Source organism: Trichosporon asahii, assembly GCF_000293215.1.
Source record: "Trichosporon asahii var. asahii CBS 2479 unplaced genomic scaffold scaffold00075, whole genome shotgun sequence".
Classification (NCBI taxonomy): Eukaryota; Fungi; Basidiomycota; class Tremellomycetes; order Trichosporonales; family Trichosporonaceae; genus Trichosporon; species Trichosporon asahii.
Genome location: NW_014040850.1, coordinates 1,813,478 through 1,837,951, shown reverse-complemented (window position 1 = coordinate 1,837,951; position 24,474 = coordinate 1,813,478). Strand labels below are relative to the sequence as shown.

Sequence of the window (24,474 nt, the reverse complement as noted above, 5' to 3'; positions counted from 1 at the left end):
GAGACGAGGTGAGAGACGAGCAACGAGCGAGACGAGCGCAGCGAGCGGCGGCGACGATCAGATGGAGTAGGAGTGAGAGCAAGTGTGAGGAGCCACTATACGAACAGTGCATCCGTAGTCAACACCCTAGTACCCGCGTATTCCACGCAGCCAGTCCATATGTAACAGTTTATGCCCCTGCATCGCGCTACATGCGAATCGTCGCTATCTACATGCCAACGAGGAGGTCGAACCGATTCGCGGGTCCGTTGTCCTTGCCCCCTTTCTCGGGCTCAGAGGCCTTCTTGCCCCTATTCTTGTTCTTCTTCCTGCTCTTCTTCGTCTCGGCCGGCGCGGACGGCAGGTCGTACCCCTCCAGCGTGGCCGCGACGGCGCGCTTCCACTGATTCTTCGCGGCGCGATTCCAAGCCCATCCCGCGCCTGGGGGTGGATCCTGTCCGTTCAGCAGCGAGTGAAGCGCAGCACCCGCGATCCAGACGTGCGGGCTGCCATGAGGCGGGGGGAGGAGGAGCGCCTGCGCCAGCGCCTGGCTGTCCTGCAGCGCCGAGGTGAGGGCGGCAACGAGCCGGGTCGCGCGCGAAGTGAGCTCCACGGCCGGGGGCGTGATCTCGGGGTCGAAGGTCTGGGACTTGCCGCTCATGATACGCTCGAGACGCGGCGAGAGGGGAGAGGACGGCTCGGGCTCCTCGTTTGCCGTCGCGTATGCTGACTCGGGCTCGGTATCCGTTGCAGTGTCTTTGGCAGCGTCCCACGCCGCCAGGGACCCGATGCAGCCGCGCAGGAGCGCTTCGATCTCGGACCGCGTCCAGTCCCCGCCTGTGGAGAGGAGGAGGCGCACGGCGGCGACGAGCGGGTGCAGACGAGGTGGCAGGGCGAGGATCGCGGGCGTGTCGGCGCCGAGGTGGTGGAGGTAGAGGCGCTGACGTTCGGCAAGCGGGAGAAGGCACTCTGGCGTCTCCCCGTTGCGCCTCCCGTTAGCCTCTGCTCCGTTGGCCGCGTCTCCGTTCTCGAGTTCGTCTCCGTCCACTGCCTCGCCCTGCGGCGGCAGGACCGCTCGCCTCGCAACGACGATTCGCCCGCCACCTTGGCGAAGGTACTCTGTGACGACGCGCGGCCGCTCCTCGCTCTGCTCCTCCTCCGCCTCGATGCCGAGCAGCGCGTTCGCCTCTTGGTCCTGTTTCTGCTCGTCGAGCATCTCGGCGGAGGCTGGAGGGAAACGCAATCCTCCTACCGCGGCGTCTAGAATCGTGTAGGCGGCGAGACGGGCACGGCACGCAGCGACACTGGCGCGACAGCTTGCAGTTGACGGGTCCTCGAGCGCAGACCACAGGTGGACGCGGTCCGGGTGAAGGTAGGCGGAAGCGAGCGAATTCAGGCGGCCCTCACGCTGAGCAGCGGCGTACGCGACAACAGCGTCCGAGTGCTGCCCGCAATGTCCAGAGGTCGAGCCACCAGGTGTCGGCGCGCGGCTAGGCGCAGCACTCGTTGCGCGACTCGCCGTGGCTGTCCTACAGCCAGCGTCGAGCTCGCCGCAGAAGGGGAATTGCGCGCAGCAGTCGGGAGGCGGGAGGACGTACTGGATCGTCGCGTCGATAACCGCGTCGGTAAGCTCGGCAACAGCAGCGTCGTCGACGAACGGCTTGGCCCAGAGTCGGCGCACAGCACGGCGGACCAGCTCGTCGGCGGAAGAGACGTTGGGCCTGAGCTCTGACAGAACACGCGCGACGCGCTCGATCCGATCTCCCGGTCGCATGCGGGGGAACAGAGCCTCGCCTGCCCACTGCGGCGTATAGTCGTTCCCGACCAGAGACGAGAGGAGCGGGAGCATCGGCGCATCGAGCCTGAGCCGCCGGCAGAGAGGAGCAGTGGCGTAGGTGGCGAGCACGAGTGTCGGATTTGCCGCATCGGTCGGGGGAAGCATGCGAGAGCGCGCTGAGCGCGGTCGCTTCGCAGCGACGGTCGTAAAATCTGCTGCCGGCGGTGCGTCGGCGTCCTCTGGCGGCGCCGAGTCGGTCCACTCCATCATATCCAGCGGTGCATAGCCGCGCAGCTTGTCGCTCGCACCGGCGCTCAGGATGACAAAGTCCGTATCCCGCCCGAGAACGTAGCCGCCCATCTCGTCTGCGAGAACGACGCAGACGCCGTCCGCCTCGCCCTGCGGCACAAAGTGCGTACGCACACCGAGCGAGTTCAGCGCAGCAACAAAGGCACCGCGGCAGAACGGGGGAAGAATCGTGTCCCCCTTGTTGTTGAATGTCGGCGAGGAGCGCGTGCTCGCGCTCAGGGAGTAGAAGACGCGCGCCGTCGAGACCTGCGCCGCCATGCGCGAGAGCGTCGTGTCATGCTTCTTAGGCGGGGACGGGCCTGTCGTCAGCTATACTACCAACTGCAGACCTCCACTTACCGTCAAACACAAATGTCGGGTCGAGACCAACGCTGCGCCAGGCTTCGACGAGCTCGCGCACGACGAGGTAGAAGCGGAGATACTCTCCACCCGTAGTCCATGGTAATGAGTCGAGATACAGTTGATAAATGACGCTGACAGTCAGCCTAGTCCTCCTCGTAGCTCACCCCCAAGCGTCAACGACAACGGGCACCGGAGCGCGGTCGCTCGCGCCGTCCCGGTCCAGCACGAGTGTGCGGCACAACGACTGCCGGTTCTCCTTCAGAAACGTCTGCAGGCCCTTAACCCCCATACTTCGAAGTCGTGCAATGAGTCAAATGAGTGATTGAGGGAAGGTGGACTTCAGAGGACACAGACATTTTGCTGCCGGTACGTCATGAAAACAATTTCGGGCCGCCGGCCGCACAAGCGCTCCTCGCCGCTCACCTCTACATCGCCCGATCTGCCCCTCGGTCTACAGATGGAGGCTCCCTTCACGAATACACAGACCAGCATCTCATGCATGTCACCAGCGCATAATCTGACCATCCGACTGCCGAAGTTTCCGGCACCAACGCCTCACCTTCCAGCGCCACTCAATTTCGTTCCCGGCGAGATGGCCGAGCGGTCTAAGGCGCTGTGTTAAGGTGAATCTTGTTCTCCTCCGCAGTCTTCGGACGTGGGTTCGAATCCCACTCTCGTCAAGAGAGTATTCAGTTACTCCCTAACGCCAACCTTTTTGCGCCTTCGACATGGTTCTCATCGCACAGACGTAGAGGATCACATGCACTTCATCCCACTATAGTGCGTCCGTGATCTCAGTCTTCGCTCCAAGCACAGCTAACAGGCAGAGATACAACATGCATATTCACCTACTTGCGCGCCTTCTTACTCGCCCCCTTGCTCGGCGCCTTTCGCTTCTTCCCTCCTGACGGTCCCGCCGCCTGCCCCGCTCCCCTCCACGAGAACACTTCGCGAGCCATATCCGCCCACTCGTCCCCTCCCTCCACCCGAAGCCACAAGAGAAGCGCTACTCGAACCGGTGCGGGCAACTGGAACACGTTCGAGTATCGCCGGGTTGTTGGCATGCTTGGTCGGCCCGACGGCCGGCGACAAGTGTGGTTCAGGACGCCGCCGCCGGGCTTGCCATTGAAGATGGCGAAATCGCAGCCGGCGAAGTCGCACGCATTGATGCCGATGTCAGGCGTCCCGTTCGCGCGCGCAATGCGGACCGCTTTCGCGATCGCTCGGCTCGACCCCTTGTTGTCGGTCCGTGTCTCCTCCAGCTCGGAAAAGGCACCCGGCGTCAGGCGGTTAGCGAGGGCGACACCGTTCAGTGCGAGCCACGCGGCCGTCGAGTTCTTTGCCACCATGACGGGAGGGGCATCAGGCGGAACGATAAAGCCGGGAGGTACGAGCTCGGCCAGCCAGTTGAGCGGACTAGACGCGTCAAAGACCGTCCCAAGCACCTCCTCCAGATCGTGGTACTCGACAGCATCGTCAACCTCGTCCTGCAGTGCTGGGAAGCGGTAGCATTCGGACGCGAAGAAGAGCCGAGACACCCAGCAACCTTCTCGGTAGTCGACGCCCTTGACCTGTCCCGGGGGCTTCTCATTACAAAAGTGGCCCCAGTTGTGGTACAAGGACCTGCGGTCAAACTCGACGACTACCGCTTCGCGGCAGACGACACACCCGGCGACCTGGATGCCCTTGACGTCGAGCGAGGCCTCCGTGGCGAGCTGCTCGATCCGGCCGCGGGTGTCGGCCGTAGACTGCCACCTGTCGCCGTCGCGTGGGACGACCACGGACAGCCCGAGCTCTGCGGGCGTCAGGGGGGCAGCGGCACTAGGCGTCAGCCCTGCGCTCGAGGAAGCGGAGAGCGCGGTGGAGGAGGGCGGGGCCGAGGTGGAGGGTGCGGACGAGGCGGAGGGTGCGCTTGAGGAACCGGAGGGCGCGCTCGGAGAAGAGGAGTAGAGAGAAAGCAGGAGTAAAGGATCCTGTCCTTGCCAAAGGACACTAGCGACGATCATGCTGATCGCAGGGCCTGCGGAGGTCTGTTGCCGCCCATACCGTCAGCATGTCAGCATCGCGCAGTACGCTCAAGTGCTAGCATGACAGCATACCCTTTCTCACATCTGGTGCAGGTGCAGGCCGCCTCAGATACGGAGCGCGCGGACGAGGCGGAGCGGGCGGCCGAGGCGGAGCGCGCGGACGAGGGCAAGGCGAGAGCGGTGGAGGCGGCAGAAGACGACGCGTCAGAGGCCGAGGCGATCGCAGAGGCCATAGTGAGCTTGCCCGCCTTGGCGCGGTCGGTGGTTGAGCGCCTGCTGGTTCCACGCGACCTGTGCGCAACGGAGCGACGGATGGGGACACCACTGTTAGACTCCATGAAGTCTCGTCGCCATTCCTCCCGGTCCATCCATGGGGGACAGAGGGCGTTGGGGAAGAGGCGCTCGTCGATTCCGCGAGCACGGAGGTCGTCGAGCCATGACGAGAAGTGCTCGAACTGCTCCTTGCGGCGCGGCGAACCCCCCTTCGGCCCTTCGTACTTGACCACCGTACCCGTTCGCAACTTCGGCTGAACGGGTTCCTCGACGCCGGCCTCCGACTCCTCGACGTCGAGATGGTCCTTGTCGCCTGTATCGTAGTCGTCAAAGTCGAGCTCGACCTGCGCGTTGGCGACTCGGTCAACATCTTCTTGACCCGCATCGGCGATCTTGCGTCTATGCGCCGATCCCTGGCGTCTCGACAAGATCCATCCCCCGAGGACCCTTAGCTCCTCCTGCGCGGCCTCGAGCTCGCCCTGTATGCCCGTGACGACAAGCTCGTTCTTGATGAGCTCGAGAAGTTCCTGCCAACGGGCGAGGTTGCCGGGGTCCGGGCGGCCGCGTTCGTGGGTGAAGCGCATAGCGACCGACACCGCCATCAGGGCGGCTTTGTTGGCGAGGACGAGGACGCGGATCACTTCCGACTCGACGACGGGGTCGTATTTGACGCGACCCCCGTCGCCGACCGGCACCAGGATCGTGTAGGCGTTCGGACCGCATCGGGCAAGGAAGGGTCGCCCCTGGCACCTGGACCACGGCAGGCCGCCGAAGGGAAGCGTGGCGTCCACGACGGAGCCGAGCTCGACTTCGCTGGGCCATTGACCAACCTCGGGGAGGTTGCCCATGAGAGGGGCAGCAAGCAGCAGCCGATCGCAGATTTCGCGCGACTCGGCGACGACGACAAGCGGCTGATAGACTGCCAGCAAGCGCATGGCCATGACCAGGCCAAGTCGGACGAGAAAATGCCACAACCATTGCTAATAGTTGAAGAAGGCACCGAAGCCTTGGCGTTCTGCGTCCAGGTCCTGACCATGCGGCCCTTCGTCCAACAGCGCGCGGACCACGGTCCGGCTAAGAGTAGGCCCAGGCCCGGCGTGCGCCCCGAAGTACGCGAGCCGCCGATCATCGTTCCGGTGCTCCTCGTTCGGCACGTCCTTAGCCACTCGGATGTGGGTGACGCCTCCACCGACGAGGTGCGGAACACGCGCCGCCTCGAGCGTGCTCTGGAACGCAGCTTCGGACATGGCCGTGGCGCCACGGGCGTCCTCCCAGTAGGTCTTGGCATCGTGGAGGTGAGCCTCGACGCTGCTGTTGATATGGCTGAGGGCCTGCAGCGTCGTAGGTGCGGTTGGATCGTCGAACGGGGGAAGAACAATCTTATCGTTCACAGCGAGGTCCGGCTCTTGGTGATAGCCGCCGCGCGCCGAGTTGCCGCACAGAGGCGCAACCGAGGAAATGAGCGCACGCTCGGTCGCGTGCAGGTCTGTGCGGCCGCGATAATCGCGACCTGTACAGGTAGCGGTGAGACCTGTCATCAGCAAATCGCTCTTCACCTAAGACGGAGTGTCTGCTCACCGTTGAGGCCGAACACGTCGGCAGTCTTCCCCGTCTCGCAGAGAAGATTGGTCCAGAAGGTGTCTTTCCCACCGTGCTCGTCGTCGTGGGCGCGGTCGCCGGGTGTGCTCATCCCTGTCGTCCCAAAGTAGCGCAAGTACACGGGAAGCTCGGGGTGCTTCTGTGCCTCCTCGATGAGGACCGTAATCTTCGGAGCTTCAGCTGCCCATCAGTACAGACTCCGACTTGCAGTACTTACCGGGGTAGCGGCAACGGAGGCGCTTCATGTCGGCCTCGAACAAGGAACAGGTCGACCACGTCAGCTGCCGGACGTAGTGCTGTACGAACGAGCCGGCAGCGTCCGACAGGTCGGCGTCATTGTCCGGAGTTGCCCACGCCGGCAAAGGTGTATGGAGCGGCGCGAGCGCGAGCTTGCCGAGGTCGAGAGCCTGCTGGTGCGAGAACTGATGTTAGACATTGAAACCGCTCGACAACTCACGAGACCAAGGTCTCCGAAAAGGACGGCGCGGTCGCCCTGCGCGTTCCGCAGCTCGTTGACGAACGGGTAGAGGCCGCTCTCCTCCTGGAGCATCTTCGCTGCGGCCTTCTGGCGCAGGGTGTTGAGGCGGCGCACGCGCGTCAATAGTACCTGGCCGGTCGCATCGTTCAGTGCAATGCTTCCGTCCGCTGGGTAAGACGGCATCTAGTGTCAGCGCAGCCACAGTTGCCAGCTTGCGGACGCTGTGCAGATGCGTGGAAGTGTCCTGAGGCCGGTACGACGACATACGGGCCGTGCAGGTAGGGAGTAGGACAGAGTGGTAGTCAGGGCATGAGGATGGGACGAACAACTCACGGTGGCGACTGTGGGGGACGTAGTCGGCGAAGAACTGAGTACGTAGGGTGGTTGAGGTCGTTATTCTGGGGCGATGCCGCGGTTGTGGTGAAAGGATGGAGGCGATGGGGCAGTGAGAAACGGGGAGAGACTTGAGAGACCGCGAAGGGGGAAGTATCGGAGGAAGCGTTGAGAAGACAGAGCCCAACACGACGAGCTGATCCCACCAGTGCCGATAGCAGACGAAGGTGTGTCCGAGAGCTGCTGGGGAGCCTCCTCAACGAATGCAGCCGGAGAAGAGGAGTAGAGAGAAAGCAGGAGTAAAGGATCCTGTCCTTGCCAAAGGACACTAGCGACGATCATGCTGATCGCAGGGCCTGCGGAGGTCTGTTGCCGCCCATACCGTCAGCATGTCAGCATCGCGCAGTACGCTCAAGTGCTAGCATGACAGCATACCCTTTCTCACATCTGGTGCAGGTGCAGGCCGCCTCAGATACAGCATTACAAGACATCCCAGTATGCATAGCTTTCTGTGAGCACGGGGTTCAGCGAGCATAACTATGAGATTTGCTTGCTGTGGTCACTGGCGCCGACATGCATTGAAGCAACCGCATACCACTTCACCCCCTTACCGCCACGCACACGCGCCTTCGTTCGATCCTCTGGGTGGCAGACTCCATTTTGTTTCGACCACGACTGGAGACAACTAACGCGGTATGTCAGCTTGTCGTAACCAGTGCACTACATCAATCGATTTAATGACCTGAGAACCCATGCATTATGTATGTGTGTTCGTTATAGTGTAGTCTATTCGTAAAGCTCAAGTCGTTGGGTGGAATAAGGCGTCTACATTGGCTTGTCCCACCATTCGGCCCATTTGGAGCGGCCCCGATTCTCCCGCATGGCCTCGACGAGGTCGTCGTCTGGCTCATACTCGTCTTCTGATCCGGGGTGGTCCCACCCCTCAAAGTCATCTCGCATACGGTTCACGCGGTCCTCGTCATCATCGTCCGTGCTCGGCGCAAGCGTGTGTAACCGTACGCTCTCGGGTCGGCTGGCAGGTGTGCTGCCAGTACGCATCGAGCGCTCCTCGGTCTCGTAGTTACCGTGAGCGAGGGGCGTGCGCTCATCGTCCAGGCCGTCGTGCGTGATCGCGCGACCAGTCTCGTCAATCTCGACCGTCTGGCTGATGCTCTTCTGGTACTTGTGGTACGAGAAGAGGGCGATTCCACACACTGTTACGACGACACCGACGATATTGATCGGCGTTAACTCGTCGCCAAATATCCAGGCCGAGAACGAGATCGTCGAAACCTCCTTGAAGATACCGGCGACGCTGAGGGGGACGATACCCGCGCGCTGCAGGACGAAATACTCGGACGCGACCATGCCAAACGCGATGAAGCCAGGCAGCGCAATGACGCCAATGTTCTTCAGCGCCTCGATGCCGTGGAAGAACTGGCGGAACATGCCGGCCCAGTCCTCCGCCAAAGCAGAGACGAAGAACAGTCCGACCGCCATCAGCGGCGACAGCCAGAAGATGGTTGCGAACGGATTGCTCAGGCCCATGGCGCGCTTGTGCATGATCAGCTCGGTCAGCGCCCATCGCAGACCGCCGAGGGCGGAGGCGGTGAACACCATGATGATACCCGGAAGCGAAACGGCAGTCGTGTTGAACACCATGAGGAAGACGCCGAACGAGATCATGCCGATAACGAGCACGAGGCGAAGGCTGTACTTTTCCAGGTGGAAGAGGAACGCGAAGAAGAGCACAAAGATGAGCGCCGAAGACTTGCACATCGCTGACTGTCAGCTAAATCGCAGGCGAAGCTTACTATAAAGACTCAGCGTGATTGTCTTCAAACTGAGGTTGCTCAGACCGATGTCTCCGGCCGTGGTCCAGGCCGTGGGCAGGATGCGCGTGCCATACTCCCTACGGGTTGGCCGCTCATCGGGACGGAACCGGGGGAACATGAATCGGACAAAAGCGGCGACGAGGAACTGGACCACCATGTGACATGCGCTGACGAAGAGCGGGTAGCTGAAGCCGTAGTATTGATCGCTGAACATCCATTTGTTGTACATGGACAGCAGGGTCGCAAACGAGTACCAGAGCGCGATGAAGCAGCCCGTGATAAGGACGTTTTTCTGAGGTCAGCACCGCCATCGCGGCCTGCTTACAATGAAGAGCGCCTTCTTCTCGCCGACGCTAGCAAGATGCGTGCGGCTGGCCGCGCCCAGTTGGTGTTGATACGGCGAACTGCCGGAACCTGCGCTCTGCAGGCCACTGTGCTCATGCACAACCAGATCGTCGTCATCCGAGTCGCTGTCGCCGTTCTTCACGTTGACGGGCTTTGCGGGGTTATCCCGGAGACTGTCGTCCGACGAGGTTGAAGCCCGGAAGATCTCCTCGCTCACGGCGAGCTCATACCCTGGCGGGGCTTCAGACGCCGCAGAGGTCATCGTGCTGGTAGAAAAAGAAAGTTGACGAGGGGTTGAAGAAACCCCGAGTGTGTGTGGGTTATGCCGTACCCATCGAGCTTTGTGGTTGCGACAGCGCTTCAAGAAGATGTGTGAGACGACGCGAACTGTAAGTTGGAAGCGTCAGGAAAAGGATGCCGGCGGGCGGCGGGACGGACTGACGGCCTCGGCGGGAGCTGTCATCACAATTCACGCGTGGATGAGCAAACGTGTGCCTCCACATGAGCCTTGGCGGTGCCAGCACTACCGCCCAGGGCGTCGACTCTCACCGGTCGGCGGCCTGCAACAATTGTAATCCTGAATATTGTCGTGCCTGGCGGGCAATACAAGTGAGTCGGCGACTCACGAAACTCAGAACTCCCATCATTCGACCCGACGAAGCGCAACGCCACTCCTGTTCCATCCTCGATATCTGGACACCTCTACTCATCCGTTTCGTATAGAGCCGGGAGAAATGGGGACTGTGGCTGAGTTCACCACTGACAGGCGATCCGTCACTCGTTGGGTGTAGTCACAGCTGCTCTCGTGTCGAGTTCGATCTCTTCCAGCATTCCACGGGGTGCTTCTCATGTCGACGGGCGCACCGCACTGATTAAGTACTGATTGATTCTGACGTCAATGACAACAGACTCGACATCGTGCTGTGCACATCGTGGTAATCTCGCATCTCCTGGATACGGTGGTGCTGCGGTTCTCCACACAATCGGCGTGATCCCCGCTGGCCTTAGCTTCTTTCAACCACGGACCCGCATCCCTCCTCGTCTCCACATTGTTGCCCACATCTGTTGTCTTCCTTGCCTTCTTCCCAGTTCTATGGTTATATCCCTTCCTTTTGACTCTGCCGTTCCCATCACCCTGGCCTTGCGACACCTATTCTGCCTAACGCACTGTAGCTCCGCTCTTCGTCTTCACAATACGCCCAAGGTCGCCACCTTGCTATCACCTCACCCTCGTCTCTGACTCTGCACTCGGTCCCGAACGCCTTCCTCCATCTAATCGCCTCTCGCGCTCCTCCTCTACCTCCCCACCAGTGTCCCCGCCCGCACCCCTCCCTAGCCCCGCCGTCACGGTGAGTAGCCACCTTCCATCCACCACCTTCCCTCCCCGTGCCATCCATCGCCTTTCCCCCCGTGTCATCCACCGGTGGAGGTGACTCTGCACACGCTGACATCATATGGTGAGCTACCCCGTTGAGGGAGCATCAAGATCGACGACAAGGGCGGTCAGCAGCTGCTGGAGCGGGTGCGCCGTCTGGATACAAGAAGAAGGTTGCGCCTAGGAGCGGCAACAGACGTCCGCAGACCTGCGATCAGCATGATCCTCGCTAGCGTCCTTTGGCACCTTCACTCCCTTTCTCTTTCACTCTCTTCCTCATCCAACCGTCGCTTTCAAGCTGTCAAGGACCGGTCGTGCTAAACCTTGCACTAGTCGTTCGGCAGAGAACACCCTCGTCTCTCATAGCTCGTCTTCCCGCACACCTCGAGCACCTCGGTCCTGTCCTACACGACGTTCTTCTCCTCCCTTCGTACCTTCTCGCTCAGACTCTCTGCCAACTATTTCTACCGCACCCCCTGCTTCACCACGTAAGCCCGGTCGCTCACGTTCGTCCGAGCACCTGCGTGATCCGCCCTTAGCACGGTGCTATCAATCTCAGCCCCGTACCCCCCACCACGTGAGTAACCAAGCACCTTCCCTGGAGCGTCTGCCATTCAATCGCCACCCAGCAGGGGCCGGCAGCACCCACACTCGCTGACATCAGAATGACCACCCTCCCCCCCGACGGCGGCATTGCGCCCACCGACACCGTGGGCCAGCAACTAATCGAGCGAACCCGCAGCCTAGACTCAGCGCGAAGGAAGGCTGCGGCAGAGTTGATCGACAACGACGGCGAGTTCTGCAGCTTTGTCGACACGATGCGGGCAACTCAGGGCGACCGCACAGTGCGTCCCGGCGACCTGCACCTCGTGAGTTAACTAGAAACTCCGACATCTGACGTTAGTTCTCCGACGCGCAGGGCTCGGACCTGCTACGCCTCGCGCTCGCACCTCTGCATGCGCCGCCGCCGTCGTGGGCCGTCCCGACTAGCGAGAACGAGCTGCTGGACAGCGTCGGCGAGACGGCGCGGCATTACGTCCGCCAGCTGACCTGGTCGTCAGCCGCCGAGTTTGCCATCGAAATGGTGGCTTTTCAGAAGCGCTTCCCTGGTAAGCATCTGTTGCGAAGGATCGAGCTGACAGGCAGCCGAGGCACCGCGCATCGTCGTGTTGGTCGAGGAGGCAAAGAAGGAGCCCAACCGCCCGGTCCGGATTCGATACTTCGGCACCACGACCATGAGCACCCCCGACGGCCGCGCGCAGGACGACGGGAAGAGGACGGGTGGCACCTTCTGGTGCAACCTCACCGCCATGACGAGCCGTCCCGTCGAGGTCTTCCTCCTTGAAGGTAAGTTGGTGTGAAGAAACAGGTGATTAACAGCAGGTCTCGAATCGCCTTGCGTCGGTCGCGAGTACCGCGAGCGTTCCGACCTCCACGCCACGGAGCGCGCGCTCATGGCCACGATCGCCCCGCTCATGGGCAACTCGGCTCGTGGGGGGTTCCACCACGAGCCAGACCTCTCCCAGTATGACAAGGTCGACCTGCCGCCGTTTGACGATCCCAACGAGCCCGAGACTATCGACGCTCTTGCCAAGCTCAACACCAAGGTGCAGGAGCACCTCGAGGACTCCAGAGAGTACTGGGAGAGGGCTCGCGGCGTCAAGCCGATCTCGAAGGCGGCCTTTGACAGCATGGTCGATTCCGCTCTTGTCCATGGTCTCGTTCGCGGTGCTGTCGTCAACGTGCGCCTAGGCAAGCACATTCCAGAAGAGGCGCGATACGGCGAGGATCGACGATTGGCGTATTTCGGCGCTCACTGCGGACCTGGACCTGCCATCAGTCGGAGCATCATATCCTCTCTGGGCGACACGCCCAAGGACGACGTCGAGCGGCACGCTTTTGGAGCCTTCGTCGACCTCTAGCAGTGGTCGGCGGAGGAGTCCAAACTCATCTCCGTGCTGGGTATGCGGCTGCTGAACGTATACCAGCCCCTCGTCATCGTGACGGAGTTCCGTGACGTGGCGATGAAGCTGCTCCTGTCGAGGACCCTGCTCGGCGACCTGCCCAAACCTGGCGAGCACCCGGACGAGGACGCCCTTGACGAGGTCATCGACACCACCATGCCTTCGGCAGCCTCTGGTGGGCCGACTGCCAAGGCCGCCCCTTCATCACGAGGTAGGGCGGGGACAATCTCGCCCTGCTCGTGCCTGTCGGCGACGGCGGCAGGATCAAGTACGATCCGATCATCGAGTCTGATGCGGTCCGGCTGCTCGCTCTGTCCAGCAAAGCGGCGCTCATAGCCGTAAGCGTCGCGGCATCGCACGCTCGCGAGCACGGACGACCGGACCCGACGGACCTGGGTGCGCACCAGGCTCTGCTTGCCTCGGTCAAGGTGGCCATTTCCAATGCCGGGCTCGACGAAGAGCTGGATTCTGCGCGCGAGCAGCTCAAGCGCAACGCGCACTGGATAGCCTTCAGGCGCCAGCATTCGGCGGCGCAGCGCAGGGATGATGCCGCGGGCGACGAAGAGAAGAAGAGCGACAAGGACTTGCTGGAGCTTGCCCAGCTCATGGAGCTCGTCGACCTCGACGACGACAAGAGAGGCGATGGTGACGACGGCGACAACGACAGCGCTCCGAAGCGGAGGCGCGCGCCTGGAGGCACCGTGGTGCTCTTCGAGGGTGGGTTCAGGAGCGACGAGCGGCGCGCCCAGTTTGAGCGGCTCTCGGCGCTGCTCGACGACCTTAGGGGGCGAGGGCTCGACGAGGAGTTGTACCCGAACCGCCTCTGCCCAGCGCACCTCAGGACGCGCGAAGAGTGGCTCCTTTGTTCCTCGGCCCCGGCATCGATCTCGAGATTCACGCCTCGGCGCTGAAGAAGAGCGACGGGTACAAGCCCCGTCGACCGACCGTCGACCGTGCCACGGCCGGGAAGCGGAATCCTCTGTCTGCCTGCTGCGATCGCCGGCCCCAGCGCCTCAAGCTCTGTTTCGACCTCCGCGTCCGTCGCCTCCGGATCGGCCGCCTCGAGCTCATCGACCGGCATCACCAGCGCCGCCGACCTGTTCCGACTGTCGACTCTGCCCATGGGCACGAGCCTTTGGACAGTCACGAGCGCCGTCGCGCCAATGTTAATGTTCAAGCAGTTGGCGACGGAGGCATCTGTCGAGGCCAAAGACATCGAAGTTGCCGGCTGCGTCTCTTGTCTGGAGGTAGTCTCTGTCAAGGTGGATGACCTCCAGCAGGGCCGGGGCTGGGCGCATTCGTGCACTGGCGATCGTGCAGACTTGGATGTGGGCGACGGTCGCGACAATTGCTGGAGCATACGCGTGTACATCGCGTCTGACCTGCACAAGTTCCCGGCGCTCAGGCAGGCGGTCGGCAACGTCGTCGAGGAGCACTCGCTCGCCGACGTCCTCAAGTCCATCAAGGCCGGTCCCCTTCACGCGTACGCGGACCTGATCCCCCCCGCGTACACGCCCTCCGACCAGGACCCGCCGGTGCTTGTTCTACCGAACTCGAGCGCAGCGTGGTTGGCTTTCAACGCCATTGCTCTCACGCATAGCCTCACCCCTGGGGCGCATGCGGAGCTCGAGAGTGGAAGGAACCCATCGGTGCGGGCCATGTCCGGGATCGTGGGCGCGGTGTCGAAGGCCGGGGGTACATCAACGTGCTCGAGTGTCCGCACCAAGTGTGCAACTATTTCGTCTTCAATCACAAGGCCGCTCAAGGGGCACGCACCCACTCGTGTCGACAGCCTCGTGGTCCTGACGACGATGCGCCGCGCTTGCGCGTGCACAAGCCGTGGACCAATGGTCACCAGCTCCCGTCGCAGGTCCGCGTCGCGCTACTCACCTGGATCCTCGTCAACAACACGGACTTTGTGGACACGGCGCGCAACTTCTTTTCCTGGGACGGCGCAGCGAGCGCAGCGACAAGCAGCAGCCGAGGCCGAGGAGGCGGTGGCAGAGGAAGGGGAACAGGCGGGAGGGGCAGGGGAGCCCGGGGAGGAGGCCGAGGAAGTGGACGAGGCACGGTGGCGTCGTGGGCGTTGCAACAGCAGCCGGCCTCCTCGGGGGCTGCTGCGTCGTCGTCAAACCAGTCCGCCGAGCGCCAAAGGTCAGCATGGGACTCGGGCCCAGCGTCGAAGAGAGTGCGGAAGTGACGTAGCAGATAGTACTCAGCATGCATAGTCCCAGGAGTCGCCTTGAACCGATAGAGCAGGTGGCGAGCCGCGATGGGCAGATCTCGTCGGCAGAACTCATGATGATCTTTACGTAATATAGCACCAACGACCGGCGCATCGCACACAGAGTGGTTAGAGGCCTGACACTGGCGCTTATCGTCGATACTTGCCTGCGCATATGGAGACTCAACCCCGAGATGTTACTAGATGCATGAAGCTTGCATGTTTGTTGTGTGCTGCCGTCGAGGGCCCAGCACATGCAGCCGTCATCTGCGCCAACAAGCTCGCCGCCGGCGCCAGGGCGACTTCCAGTCGGTCCAGCAGTCGGCTCACACCAGGCGTGTATGCCGCCGAGTCCAGCGAGCGCCCAAGTCCACCTTGCACGCCTTGCGCTTCCGTGCATGAGACACCCGCAGCTGCCCTGCGGAGGGCACACAAGAGGGCGCAATCCGAGGGCAGATCACTCATCTCCCAGGGCCGCCAGCCGATGTGTGGCAGTGTGGCATATAACGCTCCATTTTCATGACCTTCTAAGCGGTTGGTTTACGTACCAGTTAATACTGTAATCGCCTTTTACTATTGCAGTCGCGCCACGTGACCATTACGCCGCTGTTCGAATTTCTTCCGTGCCCGACAGGGCGACCTTTTTACGATTTTTTCGATGTAGAAGAAAATTGACGGAAATTACGGCACGATGCCACACTCCCGCCTCCACCGGCACGCACGTCGATCGCGCTGCTGCTGATCCGGGCGCATGTCGCAGGGGTTGCTGATCAGTGTTTCATAGACGAGCGGGGTGCAGATTGCGCAGAGAAGGAGGTGAGTGATAAGTGACGTCATAGCCACGTGGTGGTCGAGTTCGAAGCTCGCGCGGAGACGGGCAGGATGCACGATCAGCCGAGCGTGCATTCTGCGGGGTATGCAGAGCCAGGACGGAGACAGAACGACACCATCGAGAGCTGGAACCTCGAGAGCCGGGGCATCGACTTCTGAGGTGGGAGGAAGGCAAGCGGACGGGACGTGCAACATGAAGCAGATGTGTGGGGCTCCGCGGTGGAGGCAGTCCACTCTGTTGATTCTGATCAAACCCCTCGACAGATTGTTTCGTGACCGGTGTAGACGCCAGAAGCTCAGAAGCAAGCGTTACTGGTGGATCAAAGGACCATTCCAGAAATGCTAAGCTACTTGCAGACGGGGCTATGGGTGCATCCTTTTTAATTCGGCAGCTTTGCAGGGTATTTTGCTCTGCAATTCCAGCCTTCCTTCGCATGACCTGTTCGTCGTGCAACACACTTGCCACCTACTCGCACCCTTCTTCTCTCTGCTTTTCCTCGGCATCTCCACTCACCTCGAAACCTGACTACGTCTACACCCGTTCAGCCACTATCGTTCACTCTGTCCTTGGGGAAGTGCGTGCGGCGCAGCCTAAAGCCACGGGTGAACCAGAAGCTCAGTAGAATGTTTCAGACGTCCTGTACTCATACGGCGCAGCTTGCGGTTCTCGGAGACACACCCGGAGTGTTTCGAAGGGGATGACTATAGTCTTCTTATCTTCTTGCCTGCTCATCCTCTGCTGAGACTGTGGTCATATCAACATGCGTGTGACATCCTTCCACGCCTAATTCTTTCCTTAGCGCCTGCCCGATGGAATCCACTACGTAGACACTAATTGTCGAACATTCTATACATCGTTGTCCCTCCACACGCCCGCACACATCTGATTTCCAGCTCCAACCTTCCCCAGTGGTCCCCGAGTACCACCCAGCACCATCAGATTCGTGTCCTAGCATCCCTTGCTCCAACCTTGTCCCAAGATGAGGACACATGTAGCGTTTCCCTTTCTCTCGTTGAGTGCAGCTTTCTCATCTGATGTCTCAAACGCCGATCGCGCCATTATCGACCATCTACCCACCCCAGCCCTCTGCATACCATCCAAGCGCCCTCGGCCAGTCTGGCAACTGCTCATAATCAGCTGCACCGATCTTTGTCCGCCCCCCCTTCATCTCGCCTTACGTCCTGACAGCATGCCCAGCCAGTGACCGGAACGGCTTCTCGATGATTCGCTGCATCTCTCATCAACAGCGGTCACTGACTAATCACCCACGACTCGTCGAGCCTGGACCATCACGTTGTCACTTCAAACAAATTACGAACCATATCCTGCCCGCACAATGCTTGAAGCACCCGTCCTCCAGTGCGACCGGTGAGTCTCTCCTTGCCTCGACAGGGCCAGCCATCACGGTGAAAAGACGATGAAATCACCACAGTGCAAGAAGCACAATGTAGCTCCTTGCCACAAGGGATAGCACGCATCTGCGACCAACTGGTACGATTCATCGGCTGAGCGTCACATCCGAGCTGCGCCCTTCTTGCCAACGCGTGCCTCAGCTTACTCGCAACCCATGCGGATTCAACTTCGAGAGACTGCGGCTGCGCCCTTCGTCCGATCCACATAGTTGAGTCACCTCAACGCGCGTCCGCAGACACTGCCCTTCGCCCTCCAGCGCTCCTCGCAACACGGAAGCTTCCACCGCCCCACTCCGTCCTCTTAAACCGCCTTCATCCACGTTATCACTTCTCATTCACTCACTCACTCATCATCTCTCTCTGCCTCCCACATTCTCACCTCTGTCCCTCTCTCATCCTTTCTCTATCATCGTACCCAGGTCATTCAAGCAACGGTCAACCCGGCCTCCCCAACGCAACTCAACAATGCTTCCCCGTCAACACCTCTCCGCGCGTCGACCAGCTCCGGACTTCAGCAAGATCCCACCCTGCGCCTTGATGCACCAAAGGAATCACCATAACACAGTCAAGCCATACTCGGTGGCCATTCCACCACGAGTGAGTCCTTGAGAATGCAGATGTAGCTGACGCTGACTCCGAAACCGCGGAGGCAAAAGAGGGGCGCACTTGGGGCGAGGGGCGGATGCGAAAACGGCAGAAGGCTGATGTAAGTCTGCGGGGCCCCCGTGCCCGACTTAGGTAAGGGAGAGTGAAAAATGCAAGCCGCTGTGTCGCAATGGCAGCGTGTTTGACTTCTATGAGAGTTTCTCATCACACATCAAAAGGTTGCGGGTTCGAGTCCCGTCAGTGGCTTCATTTACATCCATTTTTGAACCTTTCTATGTCGTTTTCTGCACGATGCACCCTCTCCCTATGTCGTAGAGCCGTTGCGCTGGAATCAGGGGAAAGATGCAGCCATCGGATGAGGCCGCCAACTGCGAGGCACTACGACTCCGGCAACTCACGACAGGTCTGGCTTCTGGCTTTACAGTGCGGACTGCGTATTCTCACCCACCACTAACTATTTCCTCGCTAACCCAGCTGCGAATCACGTGCCTGTGGCTTGCCCGTATCCACGTAAAGGTTAGTCACCGGCTTTTGCTCTTCCTGGGCCGGTGCGAGGCGCAGAACTACGGTGCGAGACCCGGTAGACCGGCAGAGCCGCTGCGCAAGACTCGGCACCGAGAGTACGCAGGTGGGCAGCAGAGTTTGTGGGATTCTGAGACTTCCGTGGCATAACAACAGGACTACGTTTGATAAACTACAAGCGAGAGCAGGCGAGAGACATATCGCGGCCTCCAGACTCTACTCCGCCTCGGCCTCGGCGTCGCGCTTCCAGCCACCGCCGCCTGTCGTCAGCTCCGAGTTCTGTTACGGCAAAGTCGCCAAGTCTCGACTCACCACCCCACTGGCCACCACCTCCCTGCCTCTCCTCGAGCTCATCACGCTTCCATCCGCCACCGCCTGTTGTCAGCAACGTTTGTGAAATCGTAGCGATGCAACTCACCACCCCACTGGCCACCTCCACCCTGGCGCTCCTCGAGCTCGCCGTCGTCACGCTTCCAACCACCACCGCCTGCCGTCAGCCAAGCATTCCGTGCCGATGAAACTCACCTCCCCACTGGCCGCCGCCGCCCTGACGCTCCTCGAGGTCGCGCTTCCATCCGCCGCCGCCGCCCCACTGGCCACCACCACCCTGGCGCTCCTCGAGCTCGCCGTCGTCACGCTTCCAACCACCACCACCACCCCACTGTCCATCAGCTCCCTGGCGCTCCTCGAGCTCGCCGTCGTCACGCTTCCAACCACCACCACCACCCCACTGTCCATCAGCTCCCTGGCGCTCCTCGAGCTGGTCGGTGTCGCGCTTCCATCCGTTGGGGTCTCCGGAGCCGTCGCAAGGGCAGCATCGCTGGTCGCGCTTCCACCCGCCGCCTCCTCCCCACTGGCCGCCGCCGCCGCCTCCCCACTGGCCGCCTCCTCCCTGGCGCTTCTCGAGCTCTTCGGTGTCGCGCTTCCAACCTCCGCCACCACCCCACTGGCCACCGCCTCCCTGGCGCTCCTCGAGCTCGTCGCGCTTCCAACCGCCGCCTCCTCCCCACTGGCCGCCTCCGCCCTGGCGTTCCTCCAGCTCATCGCGCTTCCAACCACCACCACCTCCCCACTGTCCACCACCTCCCTGGCGCTCCTCGAGGTTGTCGCGGGCTTCGAGCTCATCACGCTTCCAACCGCCGCCGCCGCCCCACTGGCCTCCTCCGCCCTGGCGCTCTTCGAGCTCGTCTCGCTTCCAGCCGCCGCCGCCTGTTGTCAGCACTCCTCAATATGTAGGACGTACCTCCCCACTGGCCGCCGCCACCTTGCCTCTCCTCAAGCTCGTCGCGCTTCCAGCCGCCACCACCTCCCCACTGCCCACCACCGCCCTGGCGCTCAGCGAGGACGGCAGCCGGGGCAGGGGCAGCCTGGGCAAGGGTAGAGAGGACGGCGAGGGTTACGAGGGTGAACTTCATGATGAAGCGTGTGTGTGATTCTGGAGTAGAGGGTAGCTCTCGAGTATCGTGAGATGGTCTGGCTTGGAGTCGTACAGCATTTGCTCTGCTTATATATCTGTCCCGGTCGGCACTCAGCGTCCTGCCGGCATCGAGGTCAGCACCCCAGAATCACAGAGAACGCCCAGGTGACCTCGGACGCGCTGCCCGGCTCCGCAGCTAACGAATAGCAACAAGGGCCTCGATAGCCTCACGGGCGACACCGGACTCCATCGTCCTGTCCTGTTGTCTCTCCTGCCCTCCTGACACCCCCGAATAGATCTGGACCAGCGCCTCTCAGGTTGCATGATTCAAGGCTCCAAGGCTTGCTCGGCTTCCTCCCTCCCCAAGCCCCTCCTCACGACCGCGAGAGGACGACGTGGCGCGAGCCGGCAAGCGCACTACCCCGGCGTCCCAGCGGTGTTCTGCAACCCCTGCCCAACCGTCTTGCCCATCAGCCTCTTCTATTCAAGGCTCAACAGTCGAGCTACCCCGATCCTCGAGCTTCTCCACGAGGCGAGGCTGCGAGGCTTGGAGTGCCTCTGTTTCGTCATGTCGCTTTCTCATGCTCCCTCCGTTAGGTTCCTCTTTGAGGATCGCAGCCCCGCGTCACGACTCGCTTCCCCCGTCGGCCATCAGCAAACGTCACGACTAAGGCCGGTCGAAGCTTCAGAACGCCGATGAGGCAGCCGGTTTGCCGTCGCCACGCAACGCGCATCTGCAGCTTGTGCACGCAAACAAGTCGGCACCAATGTCGGGGGCCTGGCTTGGTTTTGCCTCAATCTGAAGGCCGAGGCTGGAGAACGCCGTGTGTCCGTCGGTCGGAACGCTCGAGCACCGCCAGAAACAATTCATAGTCTCCGAAAGCCTATCGGCAGGGTTGAGCAGGGCTTAGCAGGGTTGACAGGGTTCTCGGCATCCGCGTGGTCTGGAAGATCTCCAAGCTCGTGCCTATCGGGCCTTTCCCCCAGTCTCCCCTTACACTCCCCATGAGGCCGCATGAGTCGCCCGGTACTCCCCAATCACAGTACGCCGGCTAGCGCCGCATGCCCCGGCGTACTGCAAAAGTCTCGAGTCTATCGGGCTGCCGAGTGGCTGGGCGTCCGCCGGTGGATTGCCGGACCGCCGCTCGGCACCCACTACCAAAGACAGCCTCCGAGAGCGACGGGGCGTCGCGCGTCTGACTCTCCGGAGCTTCGCGATCTTCGGGCGGTTCAGGAGCGTCGCTGGAATCACGCCAGAACACGTTCGAGCCCCAGTTTCACGTAAGTTGCGTGGGCTCAGGAGACGCTTTCAAAGGCTTGGGCGAGGGCTTGGTTGCCGATAGTGTGGGAGAAGTGGGATCCCAACCGGATGCGAGCGTGGGATTGGTGCTGCGGCTCCAGCCTGGGCCCTCGCGTGCGGTACTTCCGCCACATCCGTGACGTGAGGAAGACGCATCCCTGGGATGGAAGCTTCCGCCGACGGCGACTTGATTGAGTGCAGAACGTAAGGAGGAGTGCGTGGGCAGTACGTCGCAGGGATGAGATGATCGCGCTACGCTGTGCACGCTGCGTACGTTGTCGCACCGAATTTGGGCAAGTGACTCAAGTGACGAGCAAGTGACGACTGAGCCAGGTGACGACTGAATCATCAAACAGAGTCCTGTTCCTCGTCTTCCAGCCCCTCTCGTCTTACCCTCGTCGCATCCTCCCCATCTCCTCCACTGTCATTCTCACTAGCCCCTGCTGAGAATGAATGAAACAGGACAGGAGCAATTGAATCTCTCGACAGGTCACATCCCTTGGTCTGGTCTGTGTCTGGCCGGCTCTGGCCTCAACGGGTAGACGACCGCCCAAAGGCTGGCCGTGATCGAAACACAATCACGCGACATTGCTGCGACACCCCCAACCACCCACTTGTCAAACACTCTCGACAGTTCTCGACAGCTCTTTCGAGAATCACGATAGCTGACGGGAGAGCTTTCGACACTCTCGCGACATGAGAATGGAGACACTTACGGACACAGGGAATAGAGAACAAACATTACTGACACAGGAACAGGAACGAGGCGTGTGTACGTGGTAACTCTGTAGCGAGGCCTGAGCAAACTTTAAAGGTTGCTGTACCTCTTGTTCGTCCGCAGGGCCGCGTGCGTGCTGCGCTCGGAGTGCGCGTCGGGCCTACGTCGGGGCTCAGGCGGTGTCCGGCGTGCCGTTGCCGGGGTCCATGTCGAGGTGGGGAGCGATTAGGGCCACAAGCAGCGAAGACCTAGCAGTCGCTGAGGGACGAGAGGAACAGAAAAGACGCAGAGGGTCCGCGGAACGACGCCGAGCCGCGGAGTACCCGGTAGGCACTGGCGTCGTGGTCGTTGAATGTGAGGGAGAAGATAATGCGAACAATGGAAACGCAAGGGCTGCCCGAGGACCAAGTATGCAACTCTGTGTGTTCACCTGACCTCTCGCTTGGCCGTCACATCGGCCATCCAAAGTTCGCCTGTTGCCCCGGTCGGCTGGTCCGAGCTGTAGGCCGTGCCACCGGATGTCGGCCGCGAAGACACCGGATGTCCCGGTGCCGCTGGTTGGCTGCTCTGCTCATGACGACCGATCAGCCTTATCAGGTAAAGCAGGGACGTCTGGGGATGTGAGAGCGAAGTTATCTGATTCGAGAACAGCTACATGCCCGCCACCGCCCTGAGCGCCGCAGCCGTGCAAGGCTTTCGTTTCCTGCAAGATATTACGAGACGCTCACGCAACCTCGATGACTCGCCTGATCGCGCACAGAGCTCGCCGCCACCACTGACGCGCAGCGGCTTGCGGCACGTCCGACCGCCCATGAGGGTCATGTGAGTCACATACCGACAACCCTTCTTCCCCTGACACCTCAGCAATAATAGCAACGTTGCGAGGAGCGACATGTTTGGTCGATGTGTTTGAAGGTCCTCCCTGTGCAGGCACGCTGCTGGAAACGAGGCATAACCGTGTCTGAGTGGGTCTGCGACAACCTTGGAGCGTTTGTCACGCTCCAGTCGTCGGGCAACGACGATGGTATCGGGTTGCGCGGTGGCCCGAACGCCCGAACAGCAGGGGAAGCTCGATGTTCTAGCGCTATTCTGGCAGAACGCTGTCAAGAAAGTTCGATCGACCCACTCCAATCCATTCGGCAGCTGCTTCGGCGAGTGGCAAAGAAGGCGCCCCAATCCTCAAGGCCGGGGCTCATGGCGAGCGGCCAAGTGACCAAGGCCGCGGCACGAACATCTCGCTTCGAGCTCGCCGGCTCAAGGCAGCCGCGAGGCGAAGGAGCCATCGATGTTGGACTTCAGCTGGTTGTCACAGGCACGCACACCCTGACAATTAGGTGGGTCAGAGAACCAATCTTGGCTTCAAAATCCCAGCTCCCACACGACGCTCACGCTCGCTCTCGCTCGGATCCACAATGTCGATCATTCACGGCCGTTGCGAAGGACGCGTCATGTTGGGTTAACTAAACAAGGGCGCGGTTCCGCACCGCGACAAAACTTCAGGTGTACGCCCTTAGTGTCGCGTAGCGGACATAGTATGCCGTAGCCCCAGATACAGCCACTTCCGCACTCGCGTCGACGCCCCGCGACGGAATTCCGAATGCTACGCAAGCAGACATGTCCGGCCTTCTTAGTTCAGTGGCTAGAATTTTCCACTAGTAGCGGTGTATAATCGGACTATGGAACGGTCACCCGTTCGATTCGGGTAGAAGGCAAACATGCGGCGTAGTCGCACGAGAGTGCGAATCAGCCAACTTTTTCAATTCCATCAAGGGCGAACGAGCGGGTGGCCGACGCCTGCTACGCCGATTACTCTGTAGACAATTGTGTGCATGCAGTACGTTCGAGGTTGTGATCGCGCAGAATCCGAAACGACACGGGGAAGGAAACTTGAATGGGCACGGGCGACAGTGGGTGGGGAGGAACGTTTCGCAATATGAGCTCGAGGCGGATATGTGCGGTTTTGGTTCATTCACCGGTGTCTGTGAACTATTTAGAGTTTGTGAAAGCTCTATAGCTCTGCACAGCGTGTTCACAGCAACAAGCGACAAGAGACGGACAATGATGGCACGCGACAACAGTGGTACAGTTGAGAGATCTGAGTTTGGATCAACGTAAGACACGTTACGTCATGATTTGCCTCCGCTACCTCCACTTTTACCTCCACTTTCTCATGTATCCCGCGCGACGTCTCGCGATGTCTAGTTTCTCAATCTTTCATCCATCTCGAGCACTCTCTCTTACGCTTAATATTAACGATAGGACAATGGCAACAGGTTCTACGAAGAGCCACGACTCAGGAGATTTGGATCCACGCAAAAACCGCATGCTTATAACACTAATACCCAGTGTATTCGCCCTCCAATTCGATCACAGTCTCGAGACGCTCTTCCATGGAGTCGCAGAGTGCGTCAATCAGTTCTTGAGGCGTTTCCTCGTCGTAAACCTGCTGGATCTTGCGCCAGAGGTCTTCCTCGGACGTGGCCATGGGGAGACGGGCCAGACAGGACTTCAGGTGCGCCCAGAGGTGCTCAATTGGGTTGAGATCAGGTGAGCAGGCAGGGTGGTCGAGCCTGTGGATGCCGAAGTGCCGTCTAACTGCGTCACAGTCCTTTGTACCGTGCACCGATGCACCGTCCTCCATCGTGTAAACGACACCGAGGCCGTCGGTAGCCATCTCGGCAGCGAATTCGGTTACATATGGCAACAGGATCAGGTTGGCGTAGCCGGACTCCATCGTCCTGTCCTGTTGTCTCTCCTGCCCTCCTGACACCCCCGAATAGATCTGTTCTCTCTGCTTTTCCTCGGCA

The 24,474-nt window shown here is 60.9% G+C and overlaps 10 protein-coding genes and 3 non-coding genes across 13 annotated transcripts; 5 read left to right on the top strand and 8 right to left on the bottom strand.

Annotated features, from left to right (window-relative positions):
* Positions 1-208: 208 nt before the first annotated feature.
* On the bottom strand, positions 209-2,323 carry A1Q1_06209 (uncharacterized protein; the record flags this gene model as incomplete). Its single annotated transcript, XM_014321418.1, has 1 exon — positions 209-2,323. The coding sequence occupies one exon, from the start codon at positions 2,321-2,323 to the stop codon at positions 209-211; it is 2,115 nt and encodes a 704-aa protein (XP_014176893.1).
* A 670-nt stretch (positions 2,324-2,993) lies between these two features.
* Positions 2,994-3,087, top strand: A1Q1_t449. Its single transcript has one exon. It is a non-coding gene; the product is annotated as a tRNA-Leu (tRNA).
* A 168-nt stretch (positions 3,088-3,255) lies between these two features.
* A1Q1_06208 (uncharacterized protein) lies at positions 3,256-4,413 on the bottom strand (the record flags this gene model as incomplete). The annotated part of the gene is made up of 1 exon (XM_014321417.1): positions 3,256-4,413. One exon carries the CDS (start codon positions 4,411-4,413, stop codon positions 3,256-3,258), a length of 1,158 nt encoding a protein of 385 aa, XP_014176892.1.
* Positions 4,414-4,463: 50 nt separating this feature from the next.
* On the bottom strand, positions 4,464-5,642 carry A1Q1_06207 (uncharacterized protein; the record flags this gene model as incomplete). Its single annotated transcript, XM_014321416.1, has 1 exon — positions 4,464-5,642. One exon carries the CDS (start codon positions 5,640-5,642, stop codon positions 4,464-4,466), a length of 1,179 nt encoding a protein of 392 aa, XP_014176891.1.
* A 45-nt stretch (positions 5,643-5,687) lies between these two features.
* A1Q1_06206 (uncharacterized protein) lies at positions 5,688-6,856 on the bottom strand (the record flags this gene model as incomplete). Its single annotated transcript, XM_014321415.1, has 4 exons — positions 5,688-6,217; positions 6,286-6,480; positions 6,524-6,713; positions 6,764-6,856. 4 exons carry the CDS (start codon positions 6,854-6,856, stop codon positions 5,688-5,690), a joined length of 1,008 nt encoding a protein of 335 aa, XP_014176890.1.
* Positions 6,857-7,177: 321 nt separating this feature from the next.
* On the bottom strand, positions 7,178-7,459 carry A1Q1_06205 (uncharacterized protein; the record flags this gene model as incomplete). Its single annotated transcript, XM_014321414.1, has 1 exon — positions 7,178-7,459. One exon carries the CDS (start codon positions 7,457-7,459, stop codon positions 7,178-7,180), a length of 282 nt encoding a protein of 93 aa, XP_014176889.1.
* Positions 7,460-7,942: 483 nt separating this feature from the next.
* On the bottom strand, positions 7,943-9,559 carry A1Q1_06204 (nucleotide-sugar transporter; the record flags this gene model as incomplete). Its single annotated transcript, XM_014321413.1, has 2 exons — positions 7,943-8,887; positions 9,278-9,559. The coding sequence occupies 2 exons, from the start codon at positions 9,557-9,559 to the stop codon at positions 7,943-7,945; spliced, it is 1,227 nt and encodes a 408-aa protein (XP_014176888.1).
* A 1,778-nt stretch (positions 9,560-11,337) lies between these two features.
* On the top strand, positions 11,338-12,594 carry A1Q1_06203 (uncharacterized protein; the record flags this gene model as incomplete). Its single annotated transcript, XM_014321412.1, has 3 exons — positions 11,338-11,541; positions 11,592-11,781; positions 12,053-12,594. The coding sequence occupies 3 exons, from the start codon at positions 11,338-11,340 to the stop codon at positions 12,592-12,594; spliced, it is 936 nt and encodes a 311-aa protein (XP_014176887.1).
* A 102-nt stretch (positions 12,595-12,696) lies between these two features.
* Positions 12,697-14,442, top strand: A1Q1_06202 (uncharacterized protein; the record flags this gene model as incomplete). The annotated part of the gene is made up of 4 exons (XM_014321411.1): positions 12,697-12,847; positions 12,973-13,489; positions 13,550-14,364; positions 14,429-14,442. The coding sequence occupies 4 exons, from the start codon at positions 12,697-12,699 to the stop codon at positions 14,440-14,442; spliced, it is 1,497 nt and encodes a 498-aa protein (XP_014176886.1).
* Positions 14,443-17,865: 3,423 nt separating this feature from the next.
* Positions 17,866-17,956, top strand: A1Q1_t450. The gene has a single exon. It is a non-coding gene; the product is annotated as a tRNA-Arg (tRNA).
* A 492-nt stretch (positions 17,957-18,448) lies between these two features.
* Positions 18,449-19,647, bottom strand: A1Q1_06201 (uncharacterized protein; the record flags this gene model as incomplete). The annotated part of the gene is made up of 5 exons (XM_014321410.1): positions 18,449-18,492; positions 18,545-18,607; positions 18,651-18,719; positions 18,758-19,408; positions 19,476-19,647. 5 exons carry the CDS (start codon positions 19,645-19,647, stop codon positions 18,449-18,451), a joined length of 999 nt encoding a protein of 332 aa, XP_014176885.1.
* Positions 19,648-23,288: 3,641 nt separating this feature from the next.
* On the top strand, positions 23,289-23,379 carry A1Q1_t451. The gene has a single exon. It is a non-coding gene; the product is annotated as a tRNA-Thr (tRNA).
* A 623-nt stretch (positions 23,380-24,002) lies between these two features.
* On the bottom strand, positions 24,003-24,341 carry A1Q1_06200 (transposase; the record flags this gene model as incomplete). Its single annotated transcript, XM_014321409.1, has 1 exon — positions 24,003-24,341. The coding sequence occupies one exon, from the start codon at positions 24,339-24,341 to the stop codon at positions 24,003-24,005; it is 339 nt and encodes a 112-aa protein (XP_014176884.1).
* Between the last annotated feature and the right edge of the window lie 133 nt (positions 24,342-24,474).